Source organism: Cetorhinus maximus, chromosome 26 (genome assembly GCF_964194155.1).
Source record: "Cetorhinus maximus chromosome 26, sCetMax3.hap1.1, whole genome shotgun sequence".
In the NCBI taxonomy this organism is placed as follows: Eukaryota; Metazoa; Chordata; class Chondrichthyes; order Lamniformes; family Cetorhinidae; genus Cetorhinus; species Cetorhinus maximus.
Window position 1 is genome coordinate 16792418 of NC_135904.1, and position 23423 is coordinate 16815840.

Sequence of the window (23423 nt, forward strand, 5' to 3'; positions counted from 1 at the left end):
CACAAATAATAATCAGGACAATGGAAGGCAACTGCACTCAGAGGGATTAGCACACATACTGGGTATGATGTGCATAGACAACATTTGCTTCAGATTATTTACATCCGTCCAATAGGAATATCTAGCTTTATAGCTCCGGATAATTTAAGAAGTGATTAGAAGTTGTCCCGCCCCCGCCACAGTCCCCACCTATTTCCCACCCCCCGCCTCCACCCCCCAACACCCCCTCCCCCCTAACCTTGAAACCTGATCGTGACAAGTAATTCCATACATTGAGTTGTGGATAATCAGACTTGCGGCACATGACTGACCCACATACATAAAATAAATGTCAGTTCTGACCAAAGGTTATCGACCTGAAAAGGTTAACTCTGGTCTCTCTCTCTCTCTCTCTCTTCACAGAAGCTGCCAGACCCGCCGAGTATTTTCGGATTTTGTATTAAATGTCTGTAAGGGCAGTTCCGACCAGTTTTTGTGTGTGCGTGTTTCTGAGGGATGGACGTTTTCCCCGCCTCCCAGCCCCTCGCCCCCTTTCACTCCTTCATCGGTTTACACAACAAAACCCTGGAAAAGGGCAAATACAAGTATTTTGTCTCCGTGGTTTGTTTTGCGGGCAATGGTAATTGTGTAAGACGGGGAGATGTGGGCTGGGTCTCTGTTTACGAGCTCGATGCGTCACTGCAGGGTTGACACTGACAATGACATTGACACTGAAATTGATACAAGCGCCGCCTCCGATACTGTAAAACCAGCAACAACTGCTGCAAACGCAATTTAAATTCGGCTGACACTCGCCACTCACGGTGGATTTGACTTGCAGTAAATGGAATGCAGAAACAGCAACTAAATTAAAGAAACAGTAGCCGCTCGCTTCTTGAAAACGAGGAATCTTTTCGCCTGATTGCATGATAAACTTTAGCAAATAGAGCAGCCCTTGAATGAACCGATGTCAAACGCCAAAATGGTAAGCCGCTTCACGACAAACTTGCCACTTTTTAAATAATTAGTGCATGATTGAGAAACACGTCGATTTTGGGGCTACCACCCGCTATTCCTTGGATAACATTGATTGCCATTGGGAGATTGGTGCAGCTGTGTCCCTTACATGTCCGTGTTTCAGTTTACACTCATTGCAATAGCTACATTTAGCCCCCCTCTTGAAAGCGACTATTGTTCGTAAGTCAATTGCAGTTAAGTGAATTGTTACTGTTTTGTTCGCTGTTGACTGGTGTGATGTACAATCGGTGTTCTGTCAATTGGAAGCGGTAATATTGTTCAGAAGTTTGACGTCGCTTCATTTTGTAACTCCGCTTTGTTTTCCGTTATATGGGGGGAAACTTCAATACCAACTTTGCATATTCAAAGCTAAAGTGGTTCCTCCGGGATTAAATTTAAGCCACTAATAGATTTCTCTGACCTATTAGCATTTATTCAGTGACATGTCATGCCAGCCATCCATTTTCCAAGCCTAGTTACAACATCAAAATTAATTTTCCTCATTCCTCTTTTAGTTCTGTCCGAGAGTACGTTTGTCATGATACTGAGCCACGGCATTAAAAAAAATGCCCCTAATGTGAAATAGAGGGTTGCAAACAGCACCACCTTCCTATAGCAGGGGCTTTTCCATTTAGCATCACCTTCATATAGCAGGGGCTTTTCCATTTAGCATCACCTTCATATAGCAGGGGCTTTTCCATTTAGCATCACCTTCATATAGCAGGGGCTTTTCCATTTAGCATCACCTTCATATTGCAGGGGCTTTTCCTTTTAATCCAGAGTAATGATTGAAATGTAACCGCATTAGCTCCGGCAATGCGGAACATTATTTTACCAACCGGCGACCTGATTTCGGAATGAAATAAAACAAGGCAAGAAACAACACTCGGAGGCAGTAGTTAACCTCGCTGTGGACGCAAGTGCGATGGAACGTTCATTTTTTTTTCAGATCCGCTGCTTTGAATAATGTTCCTGTGGATATTTGGCTAAAGCAAATGGCACAATCTGCCACGGGCAACATTACGTACAGCGTGTCAGATTACTGTGCAACTTCAAAAAAAAAACAATACCCAATTTAATTCATTGTTTGGTCACTTCATTGTATCTCTAGTTACTATGGTAATCCATGTTATTTCATCATTTTTTTTTTGTCGTGTTATATGAATTAGGCATCGGGCGCATCATAAAGTTGCTTCCAACTGGACTTTTACCTGAACTTTATAGATTAAGCGAAGAGTAAAGCAGAACTTGAACATATGCGCGAGTCAGGCCAGATTACAATTGTGACAGCACCCACAGAAGGTGAGAGACATGTGTAATTAAGCAACAACAAAAAAAAAAGGGAATGTCTAGATCCGGCAGTATTTAAAATAGAAATTTAAAAGTCGCGGTGGAAAATGAAGACCTTGGTTCTCCAATTTGAAACATGTAACCTGCGGGGATTTTTTTTTCTCTCTCGTTCGGCTGCTGCGCTGCCAGGGGTACACTATCTAACTGGCTATCCACTAATCATGATTTATTAATGAATCATTAATTATAACGTCCTGCCGCTTAAAATGCACATGTTCATTTCCCGCTGCTGTTTATTTGTCTTTTGAATGCCAGGCGCCGGTGGTGGTTGGAGTGGGGGAATGTGTTAGTGCTGGGGAGTGGGTGGGGAGAGATGTTGAGGGTGGGCAATGCTAATGCTGCTAATGTTAATGCTGCTGCTCTGAGCAGTGAATGGGTTTGAATTTCCCGCCGGGCGGCTGGGGAGGCCGCGCGGGGGCTGTCGGGTAGCGGGGGAGGCCGCGCGCTGGATGGTGGGTCTCGGTTGCTGCGCCTTCTCCGGCGGCGTCGAGTCAAGCGGCGTTTGTAGCCGTGGCGGGACGGAGCAGCGGAGCGGCACTCGAAGCTTTTTCTCATGCTTTTGGGACGCCGAGTGAGTAGTTAGCGAGGGCTTTGGGCCGGCGGGGAGGAGGAGGAGGAGGAGGGGGGGGGGTTTGATTTGAAGAGTGTGTGAGGGGAGAGAGTCTCTCTCTGTCTCCTTTGTCTGACCGGTGGGGAAGGAGTCCCGGACTGAGGCCGGAGAGAGGGGTTAGGAGAGAGAGAGAGACACCGCGCCTCCCTCACCCCGCTCGGAGAACCGGCTCCACTTCGGTGCCTCATTCCCGGTCGCGGCTAAATTTCCCACGGAACCGGCTTTTTTTTTTCCCCCTTCCCCCCCACCCCCCGCGCGCCCGGTAAGGACGATGGAAAAAAAAAGAGCAGGGGCCGCCGGGTGGATGATTAACAGCCGCGCGGCCCAATCAGCGACGGAGCCGGCTGCGATGGGCGGGGACTCTCCACCAATCAGTGAGCAGCAGCGGAGGCGGGACCTTATCAGCCAACCATCAAGTTTGGTCGGTTCGCCGCTTCTATCAAGTGGGGTGGACCGGCACGGCTTCTTTCTTTCTCAATGATTGAGCGTTTTGTTGTTTGTTGGGTTTGGGGGGGTTGCGGATGAAAACGCGCCGGTCATTTAAAAGAAAAAACACACACACACACACACACATACATTATGCGGCCATCCGGCTGAGGTTACAGTCCAGGCTGTAGTGAGCAATAGCCGGGTAAAGTGAAGCTGTCACAGCCCCCACAGGGTTGAAGCACATTGTGTGTGTCCCCGACCAGAGGCTCTGGGGCACCCGAGTCCTCCTCATTGTTCAGCAACACGCGGTCAGGCTCTTAAAGGCGTTTCATTTGGACTTCAAATCCCAGTCCCTCTTTTTCCCCCCCTTTGGAGTTAATTGGGATTTAAGAAATCCTTTTTTAACTTTCGTGGGGGTTTTTTTTGGGAAAAAAGAAATCGCAGCAATTGAAATTTAACGCCATCTGGGATTTTTCTTCCCCCCCCCCCCTCCCCAAAGAACACATCTTGTCTCTTCCCACGTCCTTTTCTAACACCGTAGCGTACTTTTAAGGCGACTTGACTGAGTATAAGAACTGTTTTAACTCAGCAGTAACTGACCGCATCAATCTTTCCTGACCTTTCATTATGAAAGGAGATTAGATTGGCTTTCCATACCCCCTCCCCCCCCCCCCATGTGCCTTCACCCCCACTAAAATTGAAGCCTCCAGACAGACGGTGAGTAATATTTGCAGGGCGACAAAACGTCAACGACTCGGCGTGGCTCATAGAAGACGACGTGGCTCATTTTCATGTGACTCATGTGTGGGGTTTTTTTTTCCTTCCCAACAAAAGTTGCGTGTTATTTTCCTGTGACGTTAATGCCGGGTTTGAATGGCCACCCCAGGCAGCGACTCGGATGTGTCAGGTTCCACGGCTGTGTTTCAGTAAACCTGCTCCGAAACACATTAATTTAAGTCCGCCTGATTCCTTCCGAGCCCTAAACCGTGGCCGTGATCAGAAGTAGCGGTTCACGATGGTCCTCGCTAATGTTCGCGGAAAACACTTGGACTGCTTCTAATTTTCCCTGGGTGCGATTCGCAGAATGATAATTGGGTTTAGATTACCTGTGTCATTACTTTAGTTTCTCTCCATGGAAGTGATATCAAATGCTGGATTAGTCAGTCATGTGATGAATTTCTCTGGGGATTTTTTTCTGCCGGAGGGTAATTTTTTTTTTAACTGAAAATTACTTTCCAACTGTGGGCAAAATCAAAAGGGGAAAACCTGTTTGCTAAAATGATTTATTCCTATGAATTTCCATATTAAATACCAGTGCTCAACAACGTGGTCAGTACGCCATATTCAGGTGTTAAACATGGAACAGAGCAGTGAGGTTTTTGAAGTTTGATAATCTGATTCAATATGATAGTTTTGGAAGTCGTGATTTTATTACACAGCGCAGTTTTATACGTAATTTACAGGTATTGTAGTGGGCTACTGTAGTGTGTCTAGGTGTGGTGGTTAGCAGATCGCTCGTGTTTCTGCCACTAGTGAGAATATGTGATCCACATTTGCCTTTAGTCAGAAGTTGAATGATCTATTCGGATTTTGTTTTTATTGTGAACATTGTAAGCACGGTGGCTGTTTCTCAATGCCCAGAAGTAGAAGTTCCGACTGTGACGTTAGTACACCAAATCTTATATGCTCTTCACGGGGTCAGGACACGGTATGATAGGAAATTCCACTTTGTAATGATACTATAAATGGGGTTTGTTACTCCGCCTTCAATGTGACAGGAATGAGCGTTTCAACTGATACTTTAAAATTATGGAAATATTTGAAACAACCGAGAGCTTTTCATCCCAGTAAATTTCGTTTAACTTTGTCACATGAACCAAGCTAATAAAGCTACAGCCGGAAGTGCAAAAAAAAACTAGGCTGCCGTGCAGCTCTTGCACATGGTTAATTACTTTGAACTGCTCCAAAGCAAAAAGTGTGTCACTTTTTTGAGGGGGAGAGAGGAATGAAAATGTGATAACCCATTTAATCCCCAAAATTCAGTCCAAAGTGTAAGGTGTGCATTATATAAAGTTACGTTAAATTGGATATTTGCTGTGGCAGTTATCAGTGTCTGATGACCAAGTATGAGGGAAGTATGAACAGAATAAATAATACAAGCGTAGGTTAATTTAAAGCATACACAGACAGCATAAGTCACTAATGATGGATCATCTGGATTTTTGTTATTCCTTGTGAGATTGTTTATCTGCCATATTAAAATCGGTATATAATTATTGGAAAAGGAGACCTGTGAGTTACAGAAGACCCCTAAGAAAATAAATTCAAAACCATTTTATGAAAGGTGCAAGGCTATTATGCTAAGTCACTGTTATCAAGTTCCAGTGGATGCTTTTATTGTTCTGGTTTTAGTGTGAGGAGTATTTTCACCACAATCCAGGGTTTTTGCTTGCTTTATTGGAAACTTCCCTGGCTCCCTCTCCAAAAATGTGTGCCAGGTTTTTAAACTCCAAACCATGATGATGATAATTGGAAAGCAAGATTTTGCAGATGCTGGACATCTGAAATAAAAACAGAAAATGCTGGAAATACTTCATAGTTCAGGCAGCATCTGTACAGGGAGAAACAGAGTTAACCTTTCAGGTCGATGAAAGATTGACCTGAAACATTAACTCTGTTTCTTGCTCCAATTGACCTGAAAGGTTAATTCTGTTTCTTACTGCACAGATGCTGCCTGATCTGTGTATTTCCAGCATTTTCCATGATCATCATAATCCAGCTTAGTGCTATCTTGAAATAATAATCCTGACCAAATGTAATTGAAGTATTACAAAAATGTAGTTTGTCTGTTATTGTTGAGACTTTAACATTAAGTGCTGCTGGCAGTGTCACTGTGCCCACTTTTTTCCCCATATTCAGCATTTGCAGACTCTGTTTATAGCAGGAAGCTAAGATGTGTATGAACGTCCTGATTATACTGAGTTTTAAATAGCTCTGGAACAACTTTCAGACTAATATTTCGGGTTAATTGAGGAACGTATATGGGAATGCATGGTTTGCTTTCTGAATAAATTGTGGCATTTAATCTATGTTAGCCTAATTACCTGATTTTTCTTCACTTTAACCCTTTCAACACAACCTTAATTGGGAAATTAAGTAGAACAGGTGGTGGAATTCTTGTGAAATACCAGTTTCTGTTCATTGTTACTCTTTCGGTTAAATATTGAGCATTGTAAGCACTCTGGGTTTACTTAAATCTAATCTCCTGCTTTGTCATCTTAAACTTCCATGCTTTAGTTCAGAGGACAGGCACATAAGTTCTCCCATGCTACGTTCACTGTTGCTCAATAAGCAGCATCTTGACACAACTTTTGGTCACTCTATTCTCCCTTCTGTTGGGAAACATATGGTTACTGCCTCTACGGTGGTATGACAGAGATTGGAAGTTCCAAATGTGGGGATCAGGGTTTTAAATCTAAATTTTCCCACTCTGGAGTATTACATTAACCCTGATACACACCTCGTAACTCTGGTGCACACCTGCCTTTCAAATTACATTTTTAATGGAAGAGGCAATTATTTGTAAACCCATAAGATGTATTACACAAATTTTGCATAGATCAAACCAATTAGAAAACTATGAAAAGTAATTAATAGAGGAGAATAACATTTGATAAACCTGAAGGTCTATCACAGTAATGTTTACTACATTAAAGAAAGTATCTGGTAGAAAACTGTTGTTATGTGTTAATGTAATTGCTTTCCATATATAAATATGCTCCAACCTACTGTATCACCCGACATAAAATTATATTACATTTTTATTTTTGGATTGAGATTTGTAGCTATCTGTTGGTCAGTGGACAAAACCACCCAAAGCGTGTCAGCACTTTTTCTTTGTTCATGAAATTTGAACATCGATGGCAAGGCTCACATTTATTGCCCATTTCTAATTGGCCTTGAAGGTGGTGGTGAGCCACCTTCATGAACTGTTGCAGTCCATGTTGTGTAGATACATGCACAGTGCTGCTACAGAGTGTGTTCCAGGATCTTGACCCAGCGGCAGTGGAGGAATGGCAACCGTAGTTCCAAGTCAGGATGATGTGTGACTTGGAGGGAGAAATTGCAGGTGGTGGTGTTCCTATGCATCTTGCTACTCTTGGTCTTGTAGAGGGTATAGGTTGTGGGCTTGGTAAGTGCTGTTGAAAGATATTTGGTGAGTTGTTGCACTGTTTCTTCTAGAAAGTATGCGCTGCTGCCGTGGCACTGGTGGTGAAAAGCGTGAATGTTTCAGGTGGATCAAGTGAGCTGCTTTGTCCTGGATGGTCAAGCTTCTTGAGTATTATTAGAGCCACGGTGGAGAGTACTTCATAATACTCCTACCTTGTGCCTTGTAGATAGTGGACAGGCTTTGAGAATTCCAGAGGTGAGTTACTCGTCTGAGAATTCACAGCTTCTGACCTGCTGTTGTAGCTACAGTATGGATATGTCTGGTTCAAGATTTGGTTACTTGACCAAATCATCAAGGAACTGTCATATGATCACTTTCATACATATTGTAACCTTGATTCTTGTTTTGGTTGCTGGTCTGTGGTAAGTCCCCAGGATGTTGACTGCACGCAACCTGAACAGTTTTGGTTATTACATACATTCAGGGAATTGAAAAAACACACAGTTAAAGAACCTGGGCTGTATGATCCATTTTATCCATATTCATAGCTGAAAAGTTAGAACATTTTCCATTCCAGCATATTCTAATTAGGTTGGGAAGATTCTTCAGTGTTTTGAACATTGACAAAGTGGGTGTGCATTGGGCACATTTTTCTTTCTTTTCAGGGTTGTTGAATGTGGAGCAAACTCCTGGCCCATATGCCTGTGGCCTCCTTTATCTGTGTAATGTTTGGATAAAGAAAAAGAACCATAAATTGTCTTTTGAGTTCTCAAGTCATTTTTGAAATTTTCATTGCATCAGTGTTCTATTTTATAGCATTGAGTAATTCAAGTATATTCACCAAGTTACTTTTTTTTAAAGCATTGAAAGCAGATTAAAAGACATATAAGATATTTGTTGGTGTGCAGCAGTTAATTAAACTGATGTGATGGGCACATTCGTGGGTAAGAATGGGAGTGAGCTTGTTCCAAATTGAAATTTTGCTTCAAAACTGAAATGCAAATTTTAGACATGTTTACTTGTTTGTCCCTTTCTAAGAACCATCTGTTCTGTCATGTATTAAATCCAGATGGGAAGATTTGGAAATTGAGTGCTTACCATGCTTAATATTTAACCCACAGGAGCTGAAAGATTTATTTTGTGCTCAATTAAGTTTATTCCATTAAGATCATATGCCTGATAATGGGGAGGGAAACTTGACCTGTGTAACATTGTCGTAACTGCAAAATGACTTGCATTATTTTAGCCATTCGTGTGCATAGTGTGCAAAAACACTTCTGGAGTTTAGACATTTTGTTTATCCAAACAGAGCTGTTCAATTTGGACATCAATCCTTGTAGATTCTAATTAAAATAGATCTTCAAAAGTATTTTTTTTTTCCTTACGTAGCAAGAGTGCATCTGTGATATGCGTGAAATCAGTCTTGTGTCCAGATCTTCAAGATGCCCTTCTTGAAACTCATAAGCAGCAATTAAATATCAAACTTTACTAAAATAGCACCACTTTTATTTTTACTTTACCACACAACAAATGTGTTTCTTCATACTTCCTGTTGTCTCCAAGCTGCCAATGGTGAATGCACAGAACTAGTGCTGTAAACATCTGAAATCATATAGAATGATAATATTAGCTTTAGATACTGGATAGGCATTCTGGAGAAATGGTACAAATTTACTAGCTAATTATTTGGTAACAATTTGTTCAGAATTTCAAATTTCCATTAAAACATTTTTTGTCCTTGAAGTTTAAAACCTTTCGTGAATCTACTGACTTGACGTTGTCCAGAGATGGGCCCATCAAGTATTTTACAAATATATTTTTGTACTGTATAGTTAGATAAATTATCAATTGGAACAATTTTCAATGTTACTAATGTTTCGATGCAATCTTGTGTGTGACAGGAGGCATTGTTCTGTTCAATTTAATTTCAGCTGCAAGCTTCTGTATAATAAATGTCTTGACGTGAAAGTAAATTAAACATGCAAGTTAGGCATAGGGGCAGATTATGTTGAATATACTGGTGCAATAATTGCCCTAGTCTGTTACAAATTGGAATTGAATAGCTTAAACTCCAAAATTGACCAAATCATCAAGTGACTGTCATATGATCACTTTCATATGTATTGTAACCTTGATTCTTGTTTTAGTTTTTTTTTCCTTTCGTCGTCCTCGTTTATTGAGCCCCTTACCTAATCTCAAAGTTTGTAACCCAATACTCAGACCTTTAAATAGAAGTGGCTGCCGACATTTCAAGAAGATTCCTGTCACTGTTTAGACCACTGTTTGGGTTGTAAAGCCAGAAAAGCAGTGGAGAGGCACACCTCACATGAAAATATTTAGCACATTAGCACTTATATACTTCGCAGTCTCTGATATCCTGTACCTCTAAGTTGAAAGAATCGCAAGCTTACAGGACCGTTAGCTGCTTTGTTTTTTCCTCCCTTAAAAAGTGGAAAATTGAGGGGGGAAAAACTCTGTTCTTTAGGTTTACAATTGTTTGATACAAAGTCTGTGGATCTATTACTTAACATTTCTTTTTTCTTTTTATTTTATAGGTTGTCCAAATATAAAATGGATGATAGCTTTGATTGTGACTGCGGTGAGCTCGAGCCACCTGATCATTAACGGGAGCCATCTTTTAGAGATAGAAAAGCTGCCACAAGTTCATTGCTTGTCCAGACTATAGTTACAAGGAAAGAAAAAGTGCTCATCAGCACTGTAGAATGACGCTGCTCAGGACCAGTCTTACACTGAATGTATCTGCACTATGAGGAGGATGTCAATAGAGGTTTATAACACATATATGTATTGTCACACACCCTGTTAAATGTTAGCCTGTTTACAACAGTAGTTTGGATGCATCTGTCTGTCGAAGTTCATTCCGTTGCAATCAAACTTTAGTTTAATTTTTAATGTCTGCAGGGATGCCCTTTTTTGAATTAGAAGCCTAACATTTACTGACCTGGGTCAGACCCGAATTTCTATTCTTCAAGCTGTTCATTCTTGAAAGGAGGGATTCAATTGGGGACAGAGCTGACCTTGTTTAGCTAGGATACATGGCGCATACATTTCAAAGAGAAAATATCTTGAAGTTAAGAAACGGTTAAGGTTGGCTTGCTCTTTGTTGTGGAAGCTGATTTTCGATAGCTTAGTTTTGACATAGGATTGGCCATCTGATAGAAGAGGAAAACTTGAGGGTTATCAACATGGCAGAAAAGTTTGGAAGTTTAATGAACATTCATGGTTTTGATTTGGGTGCTCGTTATATGGACTTGAAGCCACTTGGGTATGGTGGCAATGGCCTGGTTTTCTCTGCTGTAGACAATGACTGTGACAAGCAAGTGGCTGTCAAGAAAATTGTCCTGAGTGACCCACAGAGTGTCAAACATGCCTTGCGAGAGATCAAAATCATCCGACGACTTGACAATGATAACATAGTGAAGGTGTTTGAGATTTTGGGTCCAAGTGGGATACCGATGTCTGATGATGTGGGTGCCATCACAGAACTGAATGCAGTATACATTGTTCAAGAGTACATGGAGACCGATCTAGCGAAGCTGTTGGAACAGGGTCCATTCTCAGAAGAGCATGCTAGGCTCTTCATGTACCAGCTGCTTCGTGGGCTAAAATACATCCATTCAGCTAATGTTCTGCACAGAGATCTCAAACCGGCTAATCTCTTCATTAACACTGAGGATCTGGTGCTGAAAATAGGGGATTTTGGTCTGGCACGAATCATGGATCCCCATTACTCTCACAAAGTAAGTTTTAATTTATTACCCATGAACAAATAAGGTAGTCGTGTTGTTAGTAGTGCTGGCTGTCATTATTCAGATCTTTTGCAATAACATTTAGCAAGAGCACAATATAGTATACGGAGGATTGAGTAGTGTGTCACTTGTCTATGAGGAACTTGTATGTGAACATTTTGTAATGAAAATTTTTTATGCAGTTTAAAGACTAATTGAGTAAATTAAGTTGCTTAGCTATGCACCAATAACATTTAATTATAGTAATTCTTAATTTTTCTTAATCTTTATTAAAAATTTGCAATAAAAATATTGTTTTAAAGTAGTGAGCTCTTGAATGAAGGATTAAATATGTCACGTTTCAGAAGTATAGGAGAGTTGCATTAGTTCTGTTGGAAGTACAGTATTGTAAATTTCAGTCAGCAGCTTGTCTTCCCATATTGATGTATGTAATATATATCACAGCTATAATGTACTGCAGTGCTTATGGTTTAGCATGGACTTTTTTGACAAGGAAGTGGCAGTGCTAAAAACAAAACATTTCCACTTTTAGTGCCCTGTGTCTGTAGTAAAATCAGCCATTAAATCAACTAGTTGTAGAAAGATATGCCTCATGTTGGATATCAGATGAGTGCCTTCTTTTTACTGCTGTCACTTATACAACTTCCATATTGAATGCAGATAAAAAGGCTGGATTTTATCAATTTTTTTTTGCTAACATCTAAATTGCCCATAATTTCAATGCGCACGTATTATCTTTTTCATTGACCTAGGAGTACAAGACTCTTCCTTTCTGTGTCCACAATACCCCCTCCCTATCAACCCCAAAGTTTAGGCCAGTTGAGAAGATTATATTTCTACTTTTCAAACGAGCCATTCTAATGGCTTGTACATGAAACTATATTTAATAGAAATTTGTAGCAGTAATTGAATGAGGATTTCAGACTTGCAGTCGGGTTATTCTAAATGTTAGAAATAAATAGCATACTCTTCCATCAATTGCCTAATCTAAAATGGGTTCATGTGGAATTGAAATTTTGACTGAAGTAAAAAAAAAACTTGCAGTCTACCCAGCTAAATAAATCAATGCAATTAATTCTGCAACATAATTTATCCTTTAAATATTTATAAGATTTCTAAACAGATTATACTTAATTGACCACTACTTTCAGGAGGTTGCTAGAGCCAATCAGATTAATATTTAAGCAAATTTGAGGGTATTCTTTCAAAACCCAAGCTGAGCTTCTACGGTCAATGAATTACAAAATCCTGACATTCTTACTGTGCTATTCAACCACTCACCCAAAACTACAGATGGGTAACCTTTCTAGATCTTTGTTTTCCACTGCTGACTTTGTTCCAAATTGTAGCTCATGGATTACATTCTGGCATAGTTTTATAATGGCAGCATGTGATGAGGGTAGTATGCAATAGTACTGAGGTGGAGTGACCTTGCTGGTATCCCATTTTGTAGTTCCTTTGGGAATTAAGGCACTAAAATGTTGACACCTGTCACAAGGTTAGCATCTGTTCCGTGTGTGCTGATTAAATGTCTGGAAGCTGCTATTCATGCACTACGTTTTATCAGAGAGTAGCATATCGTTACAGTGAATACTGTATAAGAAATGTAAGTCATCCTAATAGCAATATGATCTTTAAACTGATAGCATAGTCTATTTTCAGTTACAGTGGACAGAGTTCAGGGGAATTAAAGAATGAAACAACACGGATGCAATTTGTCCTATCATACCTATGCCTGTCCTCTGGCTTGAAATTGAAACTATATTTAATAGAAATTTGTAGCAGTAATTGAATTAGGATTTCAAACCAGTGAGTCCCACTCACCCACTCTTTCCCCATGGCACTTTCTTCCCCTTTCAGTATTTATCCAATTCTCTTTTGAAAGTTACTATTGATTCTATTTCCACTTTGACGCAGAGCATTCTGGGTTATAACAATTTTTTTTAGTTTCCTCCTGTTACCTCGTTTCTTTTGCTAGTCGCTTTAAATCCACATTCTCTGGTTACCTACTCCTTATTTATTCTATCAAAACCCTTCATGATTTTGAACACGTCTATCATATCTTCTCTGCTCTAAGGGCAACCCAGCTCCTCCGGTCTCTCCAAATAACTGAAGTCCCACATCCCTGGAAAATCATTTCTACATCTTCTCTAAGGCCTTGACATCCTTCCTAAAGTTTGGTGCCCAGAATTGAATGCAATAGCTGAGGCCTATCCAGTGTTTTATAAAGGTTTAGCCTAACTTCTCCAAATAAAGCCAAGGATCACAAATGTTTTTTTCAAACCAGCCTTCTAATAGCTGGATTGGGAGGGTTGTCTTATGAGGAAAGGTTGGACAGGCCAGGCTTGTATCTGCTGGAGTTTAGAAGAGTAAGAGATAACTTAACTGAAACATGTAAGATTCTGAGGGGCCTTGTCAAGCTGGATGTGGAAAGGATGTTACCTCTGGGAGAATCTAGAACTAGGTGTCATTGTTTAAAAATAAGGGGTCGTCCATTTAAGACGGAGACGAAGATGAATTTTTTCTTTCAAGGTCGTGAGTCTTTGGAATTCCTCCTCAAAAGGCATTGGAAGCAGAGTCTGAATATTTTTAAGTAAGAGCTAGATAGATTCTTGATAAACAAAGGGGTGAAAGGTGACGGGGGTAGGTGGGAATGTGGAGTTGAAGTTACAAACAAATCAGCCACGATCTTGCTGAATGGCGGAGCAGGCTCGAGGGGCCAAGTGGCCTACTCCTCTTCATTCGTATGTATGTGTGTTCGTATGTTCTTCTCATCTTGTCCTGCCACAGTTAAAGATTTGTGTACATACACCCCCATGTATCTCTGTTCCCATGCTCCTTTTAAAATTGTACTATTTAGTTCATAATTACCTCATATTTCTGTGTTAAATTTTATCTGCTACTTGTCTGGCTATTTCACCAGTCCATGTTCTGCTGAAGTCTGGTACTGTCCTTCCCAATGGTTACTACATTTCCAAGTTTGTGTCCTCAGCAAACATTGAATTATGCCCTGTACATCCAAGACAATACATATCATATGGCCCCAGTACTGACCCTTGTAAACTGTGTATATCTGTATACCTCCCCCAGGTTTGGAAAAACATCTGTTCATCACTATTTGACTTCTGTGCCATAGCCAATTTTGTATCCATGCTGCTACTGACCTTTTAACCTCTTGGGCCTTATTATGTGGTAATTTTTTGAAAGTCCATTTACATGACAACCACCCTACCCTTCGCAACCCTCTGTTACTTCATCAAGGAATTCAATCTATTCAGTCAAACATGATCTTCCTTTAATAAATTCATGCTGACCTTCATTTGTTAAACCATACTTTTCCAAATGGCAGTTAATTTTGTCCATTGTTGTTGTGTCTAACTGACATTAGGCTGCCTATAATTGCTGCATCTATCTCCTTTTTTTTGAAATGGGGGTGTCACATCTGCAACCCTCAAGTTCTCTGGTACCACTCCTATATCCAAGGAGGATTGGAAGATTGTGACCAAAACTTCGACAATTTCCATCTTTACTTCCCTCAGCATGATTGAGATCTGGACCATTAGCCTTTAACTTTTAATGCTACCAACCTTTAAGAACATCCTCTTTATCTATTTTTATTCTATCCAATATTGCTGCTGCCTCCTCCTTACCCAAGAGAATGAGGATGAAGGTATCGAACTTGGGGAGACAGAGACTGTGAGGTTCTTGAGCAAATTGATATAGGGAGCGACAAGGTATTGGAGGTGTTGGCAGGCTTAAAAGTGGACAAATCTCCAGGTCTGGATGATTTGTGTCCCAGACTGCTGAGGGACGCAAGGGAGGAGATCGCAGGGGCTCTGACCCAAATTTTTAATTCCTCTCTGGCCACGGGGGAGGTGCTAGAGGACTGGAGAACAGCTAATGTGGTTCTGCTATTTAAGAAGGGCTGTAGAGATAAGCCAGGGGACTACAGGCCAGTGAGTCTCCCGTCAGTGGTAGGGAAACTATTGGAGAAAATTCTGAAGGAGAGTATCTATCTCCACTTGGAGAGGCAAGGTTTGATCAGGGATAGTCAGCATGGCTTTGTCAGAGGGAGGTCATGCCTAACAAATTTGATTGAATTTTTTGAGGAGGTGACCAGGTGTGTAGATGAGGGTAGTGCAGTTGATGTAGTTTATATGGATTTCAGCAAAGCCTTTGACAAGGTCTCACATGGGAGACTTATAAAGACGGCAAATGTATATGGGATACAGGGTAATTTGATAAGGTGGATTCAAAATTGGCTTAGTTGTAGGGGACAGAGGGTGATGACAGAAGGCTGCTTTAGTGACTGGAAGCCAGTGTCCAGTGGCGTACCACAGGGATCTGTGCTGGATCCCCTATTATTTGTCATTTATATAAACGACATAGATGACTGTGTGGGGGTGGGTAGGATTAGTAAGTTTGCGGATGACACAAAGATTGGCCGGGTGGTTAACAGTGAGGTTGAGTGTCTTGGGCAACAGGAAGATATAGACGGGATGGTCAAATGGGCAGATAAGTGGCAGATGGAATTTAACCCTGAAAAGTGTGAGGTGATACACTCTGGAGGGAGTAATTTGACAAGCAAGTATTCAATGAACGGCATGACACTAGGAAGTTCTGAGGAACAAAGTGACCTTGGCGTGTGTGTCCATAGATCTCTGAAGGTGGAGGGGCATGTTAGTGGGGTGGTGAAAAAGGCATATAGGATACTTGCCTTTATCATCGAGGCATAGATTACAAAAGTAGGGAGGTCATGTTGGAGTTGTATAGAACCTTGGTGAGACCACAGCTAGAGTACTGTGTGCAGTTCTGGTTGCCACATTATCGGAAGGATGTGATTGCACTGGAGGGGGTGCAGAGGAGATTCACCAGGATGTTGCCTGGGATGAAACATTTAAGGTATGAAGAGAGGTTGGATAGACTTGGGTTGTTTTCATTGGAGCAGAGAAGACTGAGGGGCGACCTGATCGAGGTGTACAAGATTATGAGAGGCATGGACAGGGTGGATAGGGAGCAGCTGTTCCCCTTAGTTGAAAGGTCAGTCACAAGGGGACATAAGTTTAAGGTGAGGGGCAGGAGGTTTAGGAGGGATGTGAGGAAAAACTTTTTTACCCAGAGGGTGGTGACAGTCTGGAATGCGCTGCCTGGGAGGGTGGTGGAGGCGGGTTGCCTCACATCCTTTAAAAAGTACCTGGATGAGCACTTGGCACCTCGTAACATTCAAGGCCAAGTGCTGGTGAATGGGATTAGTTAGGTAGGACAGGTATTTCTCATGTCGGTGCACATTCGATGGGCCGAAGGGCCTCTTCTGCACTATGATTCTATTGTTACAAATCTAAATTATTACATAATTTTGGGTTTTTGATGTTGACGGGGCATTGGCTTTTGTGTTGGTTTGAGCTTACTGACCCAAACAAATAGAATATGATTAGAATGAGCAGTTGGGCTGAATAACATAGACATATATGCATGCTGTGATGTGAGCATGATGCTTATGGGGTAAAAATAAACCTTAGTGCTATTGGTTATTTTTATCACAAACTATTCTCCCAGTTTTCTGGGTTTGTTTGTGTTTGTGGAGACACTTACAGTAATGTGAAGGATGTCTGGCAGAGAAAATGCAAAAATCATATTTGAGCCTACTCCAGGCGCTCAGTGTTGAGCCAAATACTGGATTAAAGTTATGTGACATCTGCTGGAAGGTCTGTATATTTTTTAGTTTAGAGCCTGATGTAGCATTAATGGAGTGGGGTTTTGGTGTTCAGTGTTCTAACCTCCATTTTGAGTGAATGAGGAAGGATTACTGAATGTAATGATCTCAGTATAGTAAACAGTAGAAGTACAGTGTCTCAAAATTGGCGACTGTGCCGGATGTCAGATCTTGCTGGTTTTCAGGTCGGGCTGTTCAGGCTGGGATCAAGGGTTGCTCGGAACGCAGGAAAAGACAGGTGCGCAAAGCTGATAACTAGTCAGCAAGCCACCACGCCAATGCAGCACCTAGCTGAACAAGCTGGTATGTTGATGAGTAAACTCATGCATGCCAGCTTAAAAAATTGTCCTGTTTCCAGACCTTGCTGGTTTTCAGATAGCTGGATTTGAAACCCAAGGAGCCAAGTTCTAACTTGAGTGAATGTTAAAGAGCATTGCACCAAATATTTAGAAGTCTTCTAAATGGTGTGTAACAAGGGAAATATGCACCTAGAAATAACTTGGTTATCCTACAAAGGATTCATTTTTTCTCCGTGAAATGTGCACCATTATTAATCCACAATACAGTGGGGTGTAGAAAATATTATTCCTACTACTCACTATGTAAATGTAACCTGCCTTTTTGAATTTGAGGAAGGGAAAATACTAGGTGTTGTCAAGTGTTGATAACTGAAATAGTCCTACAAAGACCGATTCCATAAATGTTTGGCTTCATGGGTTCATAAAGCTTCAGTGATGTGGATCATGCCCTTAGTACTTAAATCATTTGGGGTTTAATTTTAGATTGTGCTGTGCAGCCTAATTTGCAATTGGTTTTGAGTTGCTTGCAATGTAATTATTTTTTGAAATCCAGTTTCTTCCTCTGCTGATGAGGGTCTAAATTCTTGCCTATCACACAGTGTGAAATTAAAACAATTGCAACGGATGCACCCGCTTCAGGTGTTTTTCAATGGAGAAAATGCGCGTTCCTAAGTTAGGAGCTCTCTTCCAACTTTTCAATAGTATTTACATAACCTGTTCATTTTCCCAGAAATGTCACCAGACTTTCTGGTATCACTTCTGACAACATTTTTATTATAGCTGAGAGATCTTATATATTGTTTAAAAAAAATTTTTGTTTCTACATTTGAAGATCAAATTTCAGTCTTGGTCATTTTAGTTGAATAAATAATCTCCAAGCTTGTTCAAATTTTATAGTTTACATCTTTCTTTAAAACTGAAAGATTTGTATTTTAAATGCGCACTTTCTTTGTAGACTGTTAGAAGATGAGCCTTATCTTGTTGCATTTTTGATGTGTTGTGACCTTTTCTTAGAAATGAGCAGTAGGAGGGAGAGCCAAAGACAGCTCTGAGTAATACTCGCCTCTGGTATTCACTCAATTTTAAATACCTCACCAGGTTTTGATTATGCTTAAATGTCTTCCCCTTGTCTGCCACAGGTCACATACAGAAAAGTGAATGTTTAGAAACTTTCATATAAAAGTAAAGGGTTTCACAACTTTTCACCTAGCAAATGATCCTCAAGCCAAAGGAAGCACATCAGGTCAGGCGTCCAAAAAGTTAATACTTGAGTATCAGTGACCTCTTGAATTTTAAAACCTTTTAAGGTTGCCATCAAATTGGATAAAGGACTCTTTCTCTTGAGGTTTATTTTATTTTCAAATTGTTCAAACTAAAAATATAAAATAGTAACAAGTGCTGGAAATACATCTCACATCATACAGTATCTGTAGGGAAAAAAATAAGTTTTGGGTCTGTACTCTTTGTTAGAACACATACGCACAAATGTCTTAACCTGGCTGACTTATGTATTTTTGAAATTTTCTATTATTTCTGTTTTTTAATGCTTCTCGTGGATGGCATTGTTGTGAGACCTAACTAAATCCTTAAACTTACTGACCCACTGGCACTTGATGAAAAATAAATATGCACACCTGCTTCCCCTTTAAACACTGAAAACTGCTTAGAACTAGAAAAAACATTTAAAAAATGAATGTAAACACTGAAGTAACACTTGTATCGCACGCCAAAACCAGCATTCACTTTACTCATTGGACCTCTTTGATTTACAATTGCATATGGTTCTTTTTAAAAATTTGATTTAAAAAAAACTATTTGCAGCTTTTACTAGAATGGTATTTGTGGGGTAACAAGTAGCTGTTGAAGTATTGCTAGATTCATTTTGTATTTTTGGTTTTGTGAAATCACCTTGACGGTATGGTTTCAAATCCTCTGTCATTTTTGGATCAAAAGCTGGGAAGTTTGTGATTATGACAGTATGACCTTGCTTTGAGCACAGATTGACAGGTCTTCAAATTTGAAAGTTTGCAACTCTGATGATACGGTATCGATATTAGGGAAGCAATGAATAGAAGTAGAATTTTCTACGTTCCAAATACTTTTCATCGGGTGATTGAGTAACACAAATAATGAAGGATATTTATTTCAAATTCTTTAATAGTCTGCTAATCCACTTCTTTGCAAACTTGCCCATGTATTCAGATTGGCTGGACTTACATTTGCATGTTTTGGTCTGAATTTATATGAAGCTTTTTTGGACGCAAAAGAAGCTGGAGAAAATTTTTTTTTCCCCATTTAATCTAACATTTTATAGAAATGGATATAACTAGTCCTCCTATTTTGTGGATTAGAAGCATTGCCAGGTTATTTCACTGTTGCTCCATTAATATTCTCTCCACATCTGTCCGTTATTTGTATTCGTGGAATGTATTCGTGAGGTAGAATTAACAGCTTCTACTTATGGTAATTAAAGTAGATCTCTACATTGAAGGTCCACATGATCTTCAGTTTAATTTGTTAATGCATTAATTCTAGTATTTCAACTCTGTCACTACTAAGAAACATCTAGTTTTACTGCTGATGTTCTTTCTTGCAATGCAAGGTTTTATATTTCTAAAATTTGTTTCAGATTTTTACCTGTGTGACAAGTCATTTTTGAGTGCAAAGTTATCCATCTAATTTTGAACTTCTGGACACTGATTTTAAAGTTTTGAGCTCTGGTATTAATTTGGAAGCTTCGCTTGTTCAATATTTGTTTAAACACTTGTGTAACCAAATTGTATAATTGAAAATACTTCAATCACAAATTTGCTATAAAATGGGCATTCTGTTATGGTGTTTACCTATCCATAATCGCTAACTAGTTCCTAACTTTTTCATCAGTAACTTTGCTGCATTGCAGTACTGCTTACTGATGCCTCTTGCAAATGACCGTTATTCGTCTGAGCCTTGGTAGCAAGCGAAGAGATCACTGCTGAGTCTGTTGGTCCTCACTTGCTAGTGGTCACAGTAAGGGATGCTGGATAGCAATCTGGAGCGGGAACCCTGGTGTTTTCATTTACTTTCTGCCTAACCCAGGGACAGGGACACTTCTCTGTAAAATTGTAGCATTCTGACTGCTGAAATCGGCTAATAGCACAGATTGGAAGATGTAGCTCTCAACTTCCTGGATAACCTCATTGAGCCACTGGTTGAGCATACTCTGATTTTAATTAAGTATTTACTGGCTTCATTGACAAATCTATTTTTTAAAAATTGCCAATTTTTAATTACCCCTTTTGTGCCTGAAGACACCAGTAACATTTTGGTACCCAAGGTAAACTCAAAATTATGTTTGGCATTTCCTGGCATATTGTTACATGCTTGATGCCATTCAATTAGGTTTCATAATTAATATGCTGTGACTATTTAAATGTGCACCTGAATGTAAAGTTTTCATTTAAATGTTGGTAATGCACATATTTTCCATGTGGCTAATTTGTTTCCTAAACATTCCACGTACAAGGGTCCCTTTGTTTTCTCCAGACCTCTCCCTCCCTCTCCTGAAGGCAGCAATTTGTGCCAGGATATGGTTCCACAAGCACTGGCCCTCCAGTAGCTCTGAAATGGCCATTCTTCATGTGTGAACCTGGATGGTGAGTGCTCATTCTGCTATTCACAGCCAAGCCCTGCCTTTTCTCATTTGACGTTCACTTGAAGCAATAATCGCTGACCTGACATGCTGAGCGTTTTCAGAAATTTCCGTTTTTATTTGATTTCCAGCATATGCAGTTTTTTATGTTATTTATTTCTACCTTTCTCTGTATGGCTTGGAGCAATAGCTGTGTTTGTACTATGAGCAAAGCTGTTCAGCTATATTTGAGCCAAAATCAGAACACCCCGTATTTGCGGTCAATGTGGTCTGGAGGCATAGTTTACAGCTGCATAACAGCCAGTGGAGCATTGGTGCAGGAATGCTGATTACGAAAGCCAGAGAGTCTTGATTTGCTTCTCCATTGTGGTCAGTTTCTGACCTCTGCTGTAATAAATAGACATTTTAGAATCATCTTGTAAGCTTTGGCTGTGTAATACCTTACATCATCTTGTGATTGATTAAGAGAGACTGTAGTGAAGGTCAGGAAGCAGGAGGCCTCCGTGCACAGGTGTAGGCTGTTTGGGAAGGGAGGAAAATACAGGAAAGTATGTTCTGGTCTGAGTATAGACTACATACCCACAGTTACTGGTAGGTTATTGTAAAGTGGTTGTAATGGATGATGAGTGATTGGGAATATAGTAATGAATCAATCCAACTTCTTGATAGTTCCATATTTGTGCTTTAAGTCTAATTTATCATAAATGACAGAACAAATTCCATGCAATCACATAATTGAATTAGATACAGGGACATTGCTGCTAATCTTCCCTCAACAGTCTTCTCGCCACACCCCTGTAACCTCTCTGCAAAGTTGTTGGGTTGGATTTTTATTTCTAATAGCTTCCTAATATCTTGGGTATAATTTTTCTGTTTGCAGGATAATTTGTGAAAAATGTAACCTATTTTAACAGTGGCTGAAAAATTGGTGTTTGCACTTGCTTTAAAAACTGACCAAAGCAGGAGGGAATAGTATTGTTCTTCTTAGTAGCTCAGTCTATGAATGGAAGCATTTACATCTTAACGTGTGGATTGCCACGCAATCAAATATTATGGATCCTTTAGCCTTAGCTAGGAAGCAAATGCACGTTAGTGGAAATGTGCAAATGAGGTGATATTGAAGAGAACAGTCTGAAAGATGTATTACAATGTGGATTTCATATGAATAGTAGATAACCTACATCAGTTGCATGGCGAAGCACATTTAATTTTGATGGCTTGGCATTGAGAAATTGCATAATGGCCTTATTTAAAATTGCAGCCAGCATGTGCAAATATACTCCTTTTAGATGTCCACTAAAAGTTGATTTTGAAACATTTCTGTTGAAGAATTAACTACAAGTTTCCTTGTATAGTAATAGGGAAAAACTATGTGTAAAATCTTAAGTGAACAGCAGAGTAGAACCATAATTATGCTGCATTGTATTTTTTTTGCAACTTTTACTAGCCTACTTTCAAGATGTGTATTTTTGAATTGAGTTATAAACATTTAGCAGTGGTATTGGAATGGTGTCCAGCGTTAACTTCCTGGTCATTTGCATTTTTATTCGCTGACCATGAATGTTGCAAATATTCTCACAAACCTAGTCAGTGAATCTAGCAAGAAAACTAACAATTTTTATAGTTCAAGATTTGATGGAGCATTACATACAATATTTTTAGGATTGGATGGCACTGTTTATTCATAATGTAGTACTCTCTAGAAGAGAATCTGGCACCACCGAACTTTTTATTCACCACTGTGGGTAAAAATGGGATGCTTGCTGGCAATTGACATTTTTTAAATATTTGTATGATAGACCAGTAACACAAGCATATTACCAACAAATGACTGGTCTGTTGACGAGCAAGTGAATCAGTGATACACAGTTTCTGATCAGATTCCATAATATAAGCAGTTTCCAAAACTGCTCATGACTGAGCCTCCACAGTCCTCTGAGGTAAAGAATTCTTAAGATTCACCATCCAATTTAAGTTCCAGATTGCTGCATGGAATGTCTTAACTAACATATTTTGCAGGAATGGATAAACCAGCCCAATGTATTTTAAGTGGAGTGTGCATGGATTATTATTCTATTTTTGTATATAAGTGACTTAGCATATAATGGTCCTTTGGAGGGAAAAAATGTATAACTTATTTTTCTAGGGCTATCTGTCTGAAGGACTGGTTACGAAGTGGTACAGATCCCCACGTCTCCTCCTCTCTCCCAACAACTACACCAAAGCAATTGACATGTGGGCTGCTGGCTGCATCTTTGCTGAAATGCTGACTGGGAAAACGCTTTTTGCAGGTCAGTGTTACCACAACAAAATGAGTTAGTATGAGTGTGTTATTGTACAGTAATTTAGCCTGCATTAAACTGCTTTTTTTTAAACTAAGCAATTACTTTGTTCATAAAGCATAAATATATAAATTGGTGTTTCAGTGGAATTTATCATAAATGCTTATGTTAG

The 23423-nt window shown here is 39.9% G+C and overlaps 1 protein-coding gene across 3 annotated transcripts in view; it reads left to right on the forward strand.

The window, feature by feature from the left end:
* Positions 1-745: 745 nt before the first annotated feature.
* mapk6 (mitogen-activated protein kinase 6) overlaps positions 746-23423 on the forward strand; it is a 28052-nt gene continuing 5374 nt past the window's right edge. Inside the window, exons 1-4 of one of the 3 annotated variants that reach the window (XM_078530235.1) lie at positions 746-964; positions 2166-2298; positions 10112-11317; positions 23116-23260. In XM_078530235.1, coding sequence (XP_078386361.1) covers positions 10763-11317; positions 23116-23260 — 700 coding nt within the window. In that variant the 5' untranslated portion in view covers positions 746-964; positions 2166-2298; positions 10112-10762. Of the gene's footprint in view, positions 965-2165; positions 2299-2768; positions 2918-10111; positions 11318-23115; positions 23261-23423 lie in introns of those variants that run through there. The other 2 variants (XM_078530234.1, XM_078530233.1) reach the window with 2 other exon arrangements.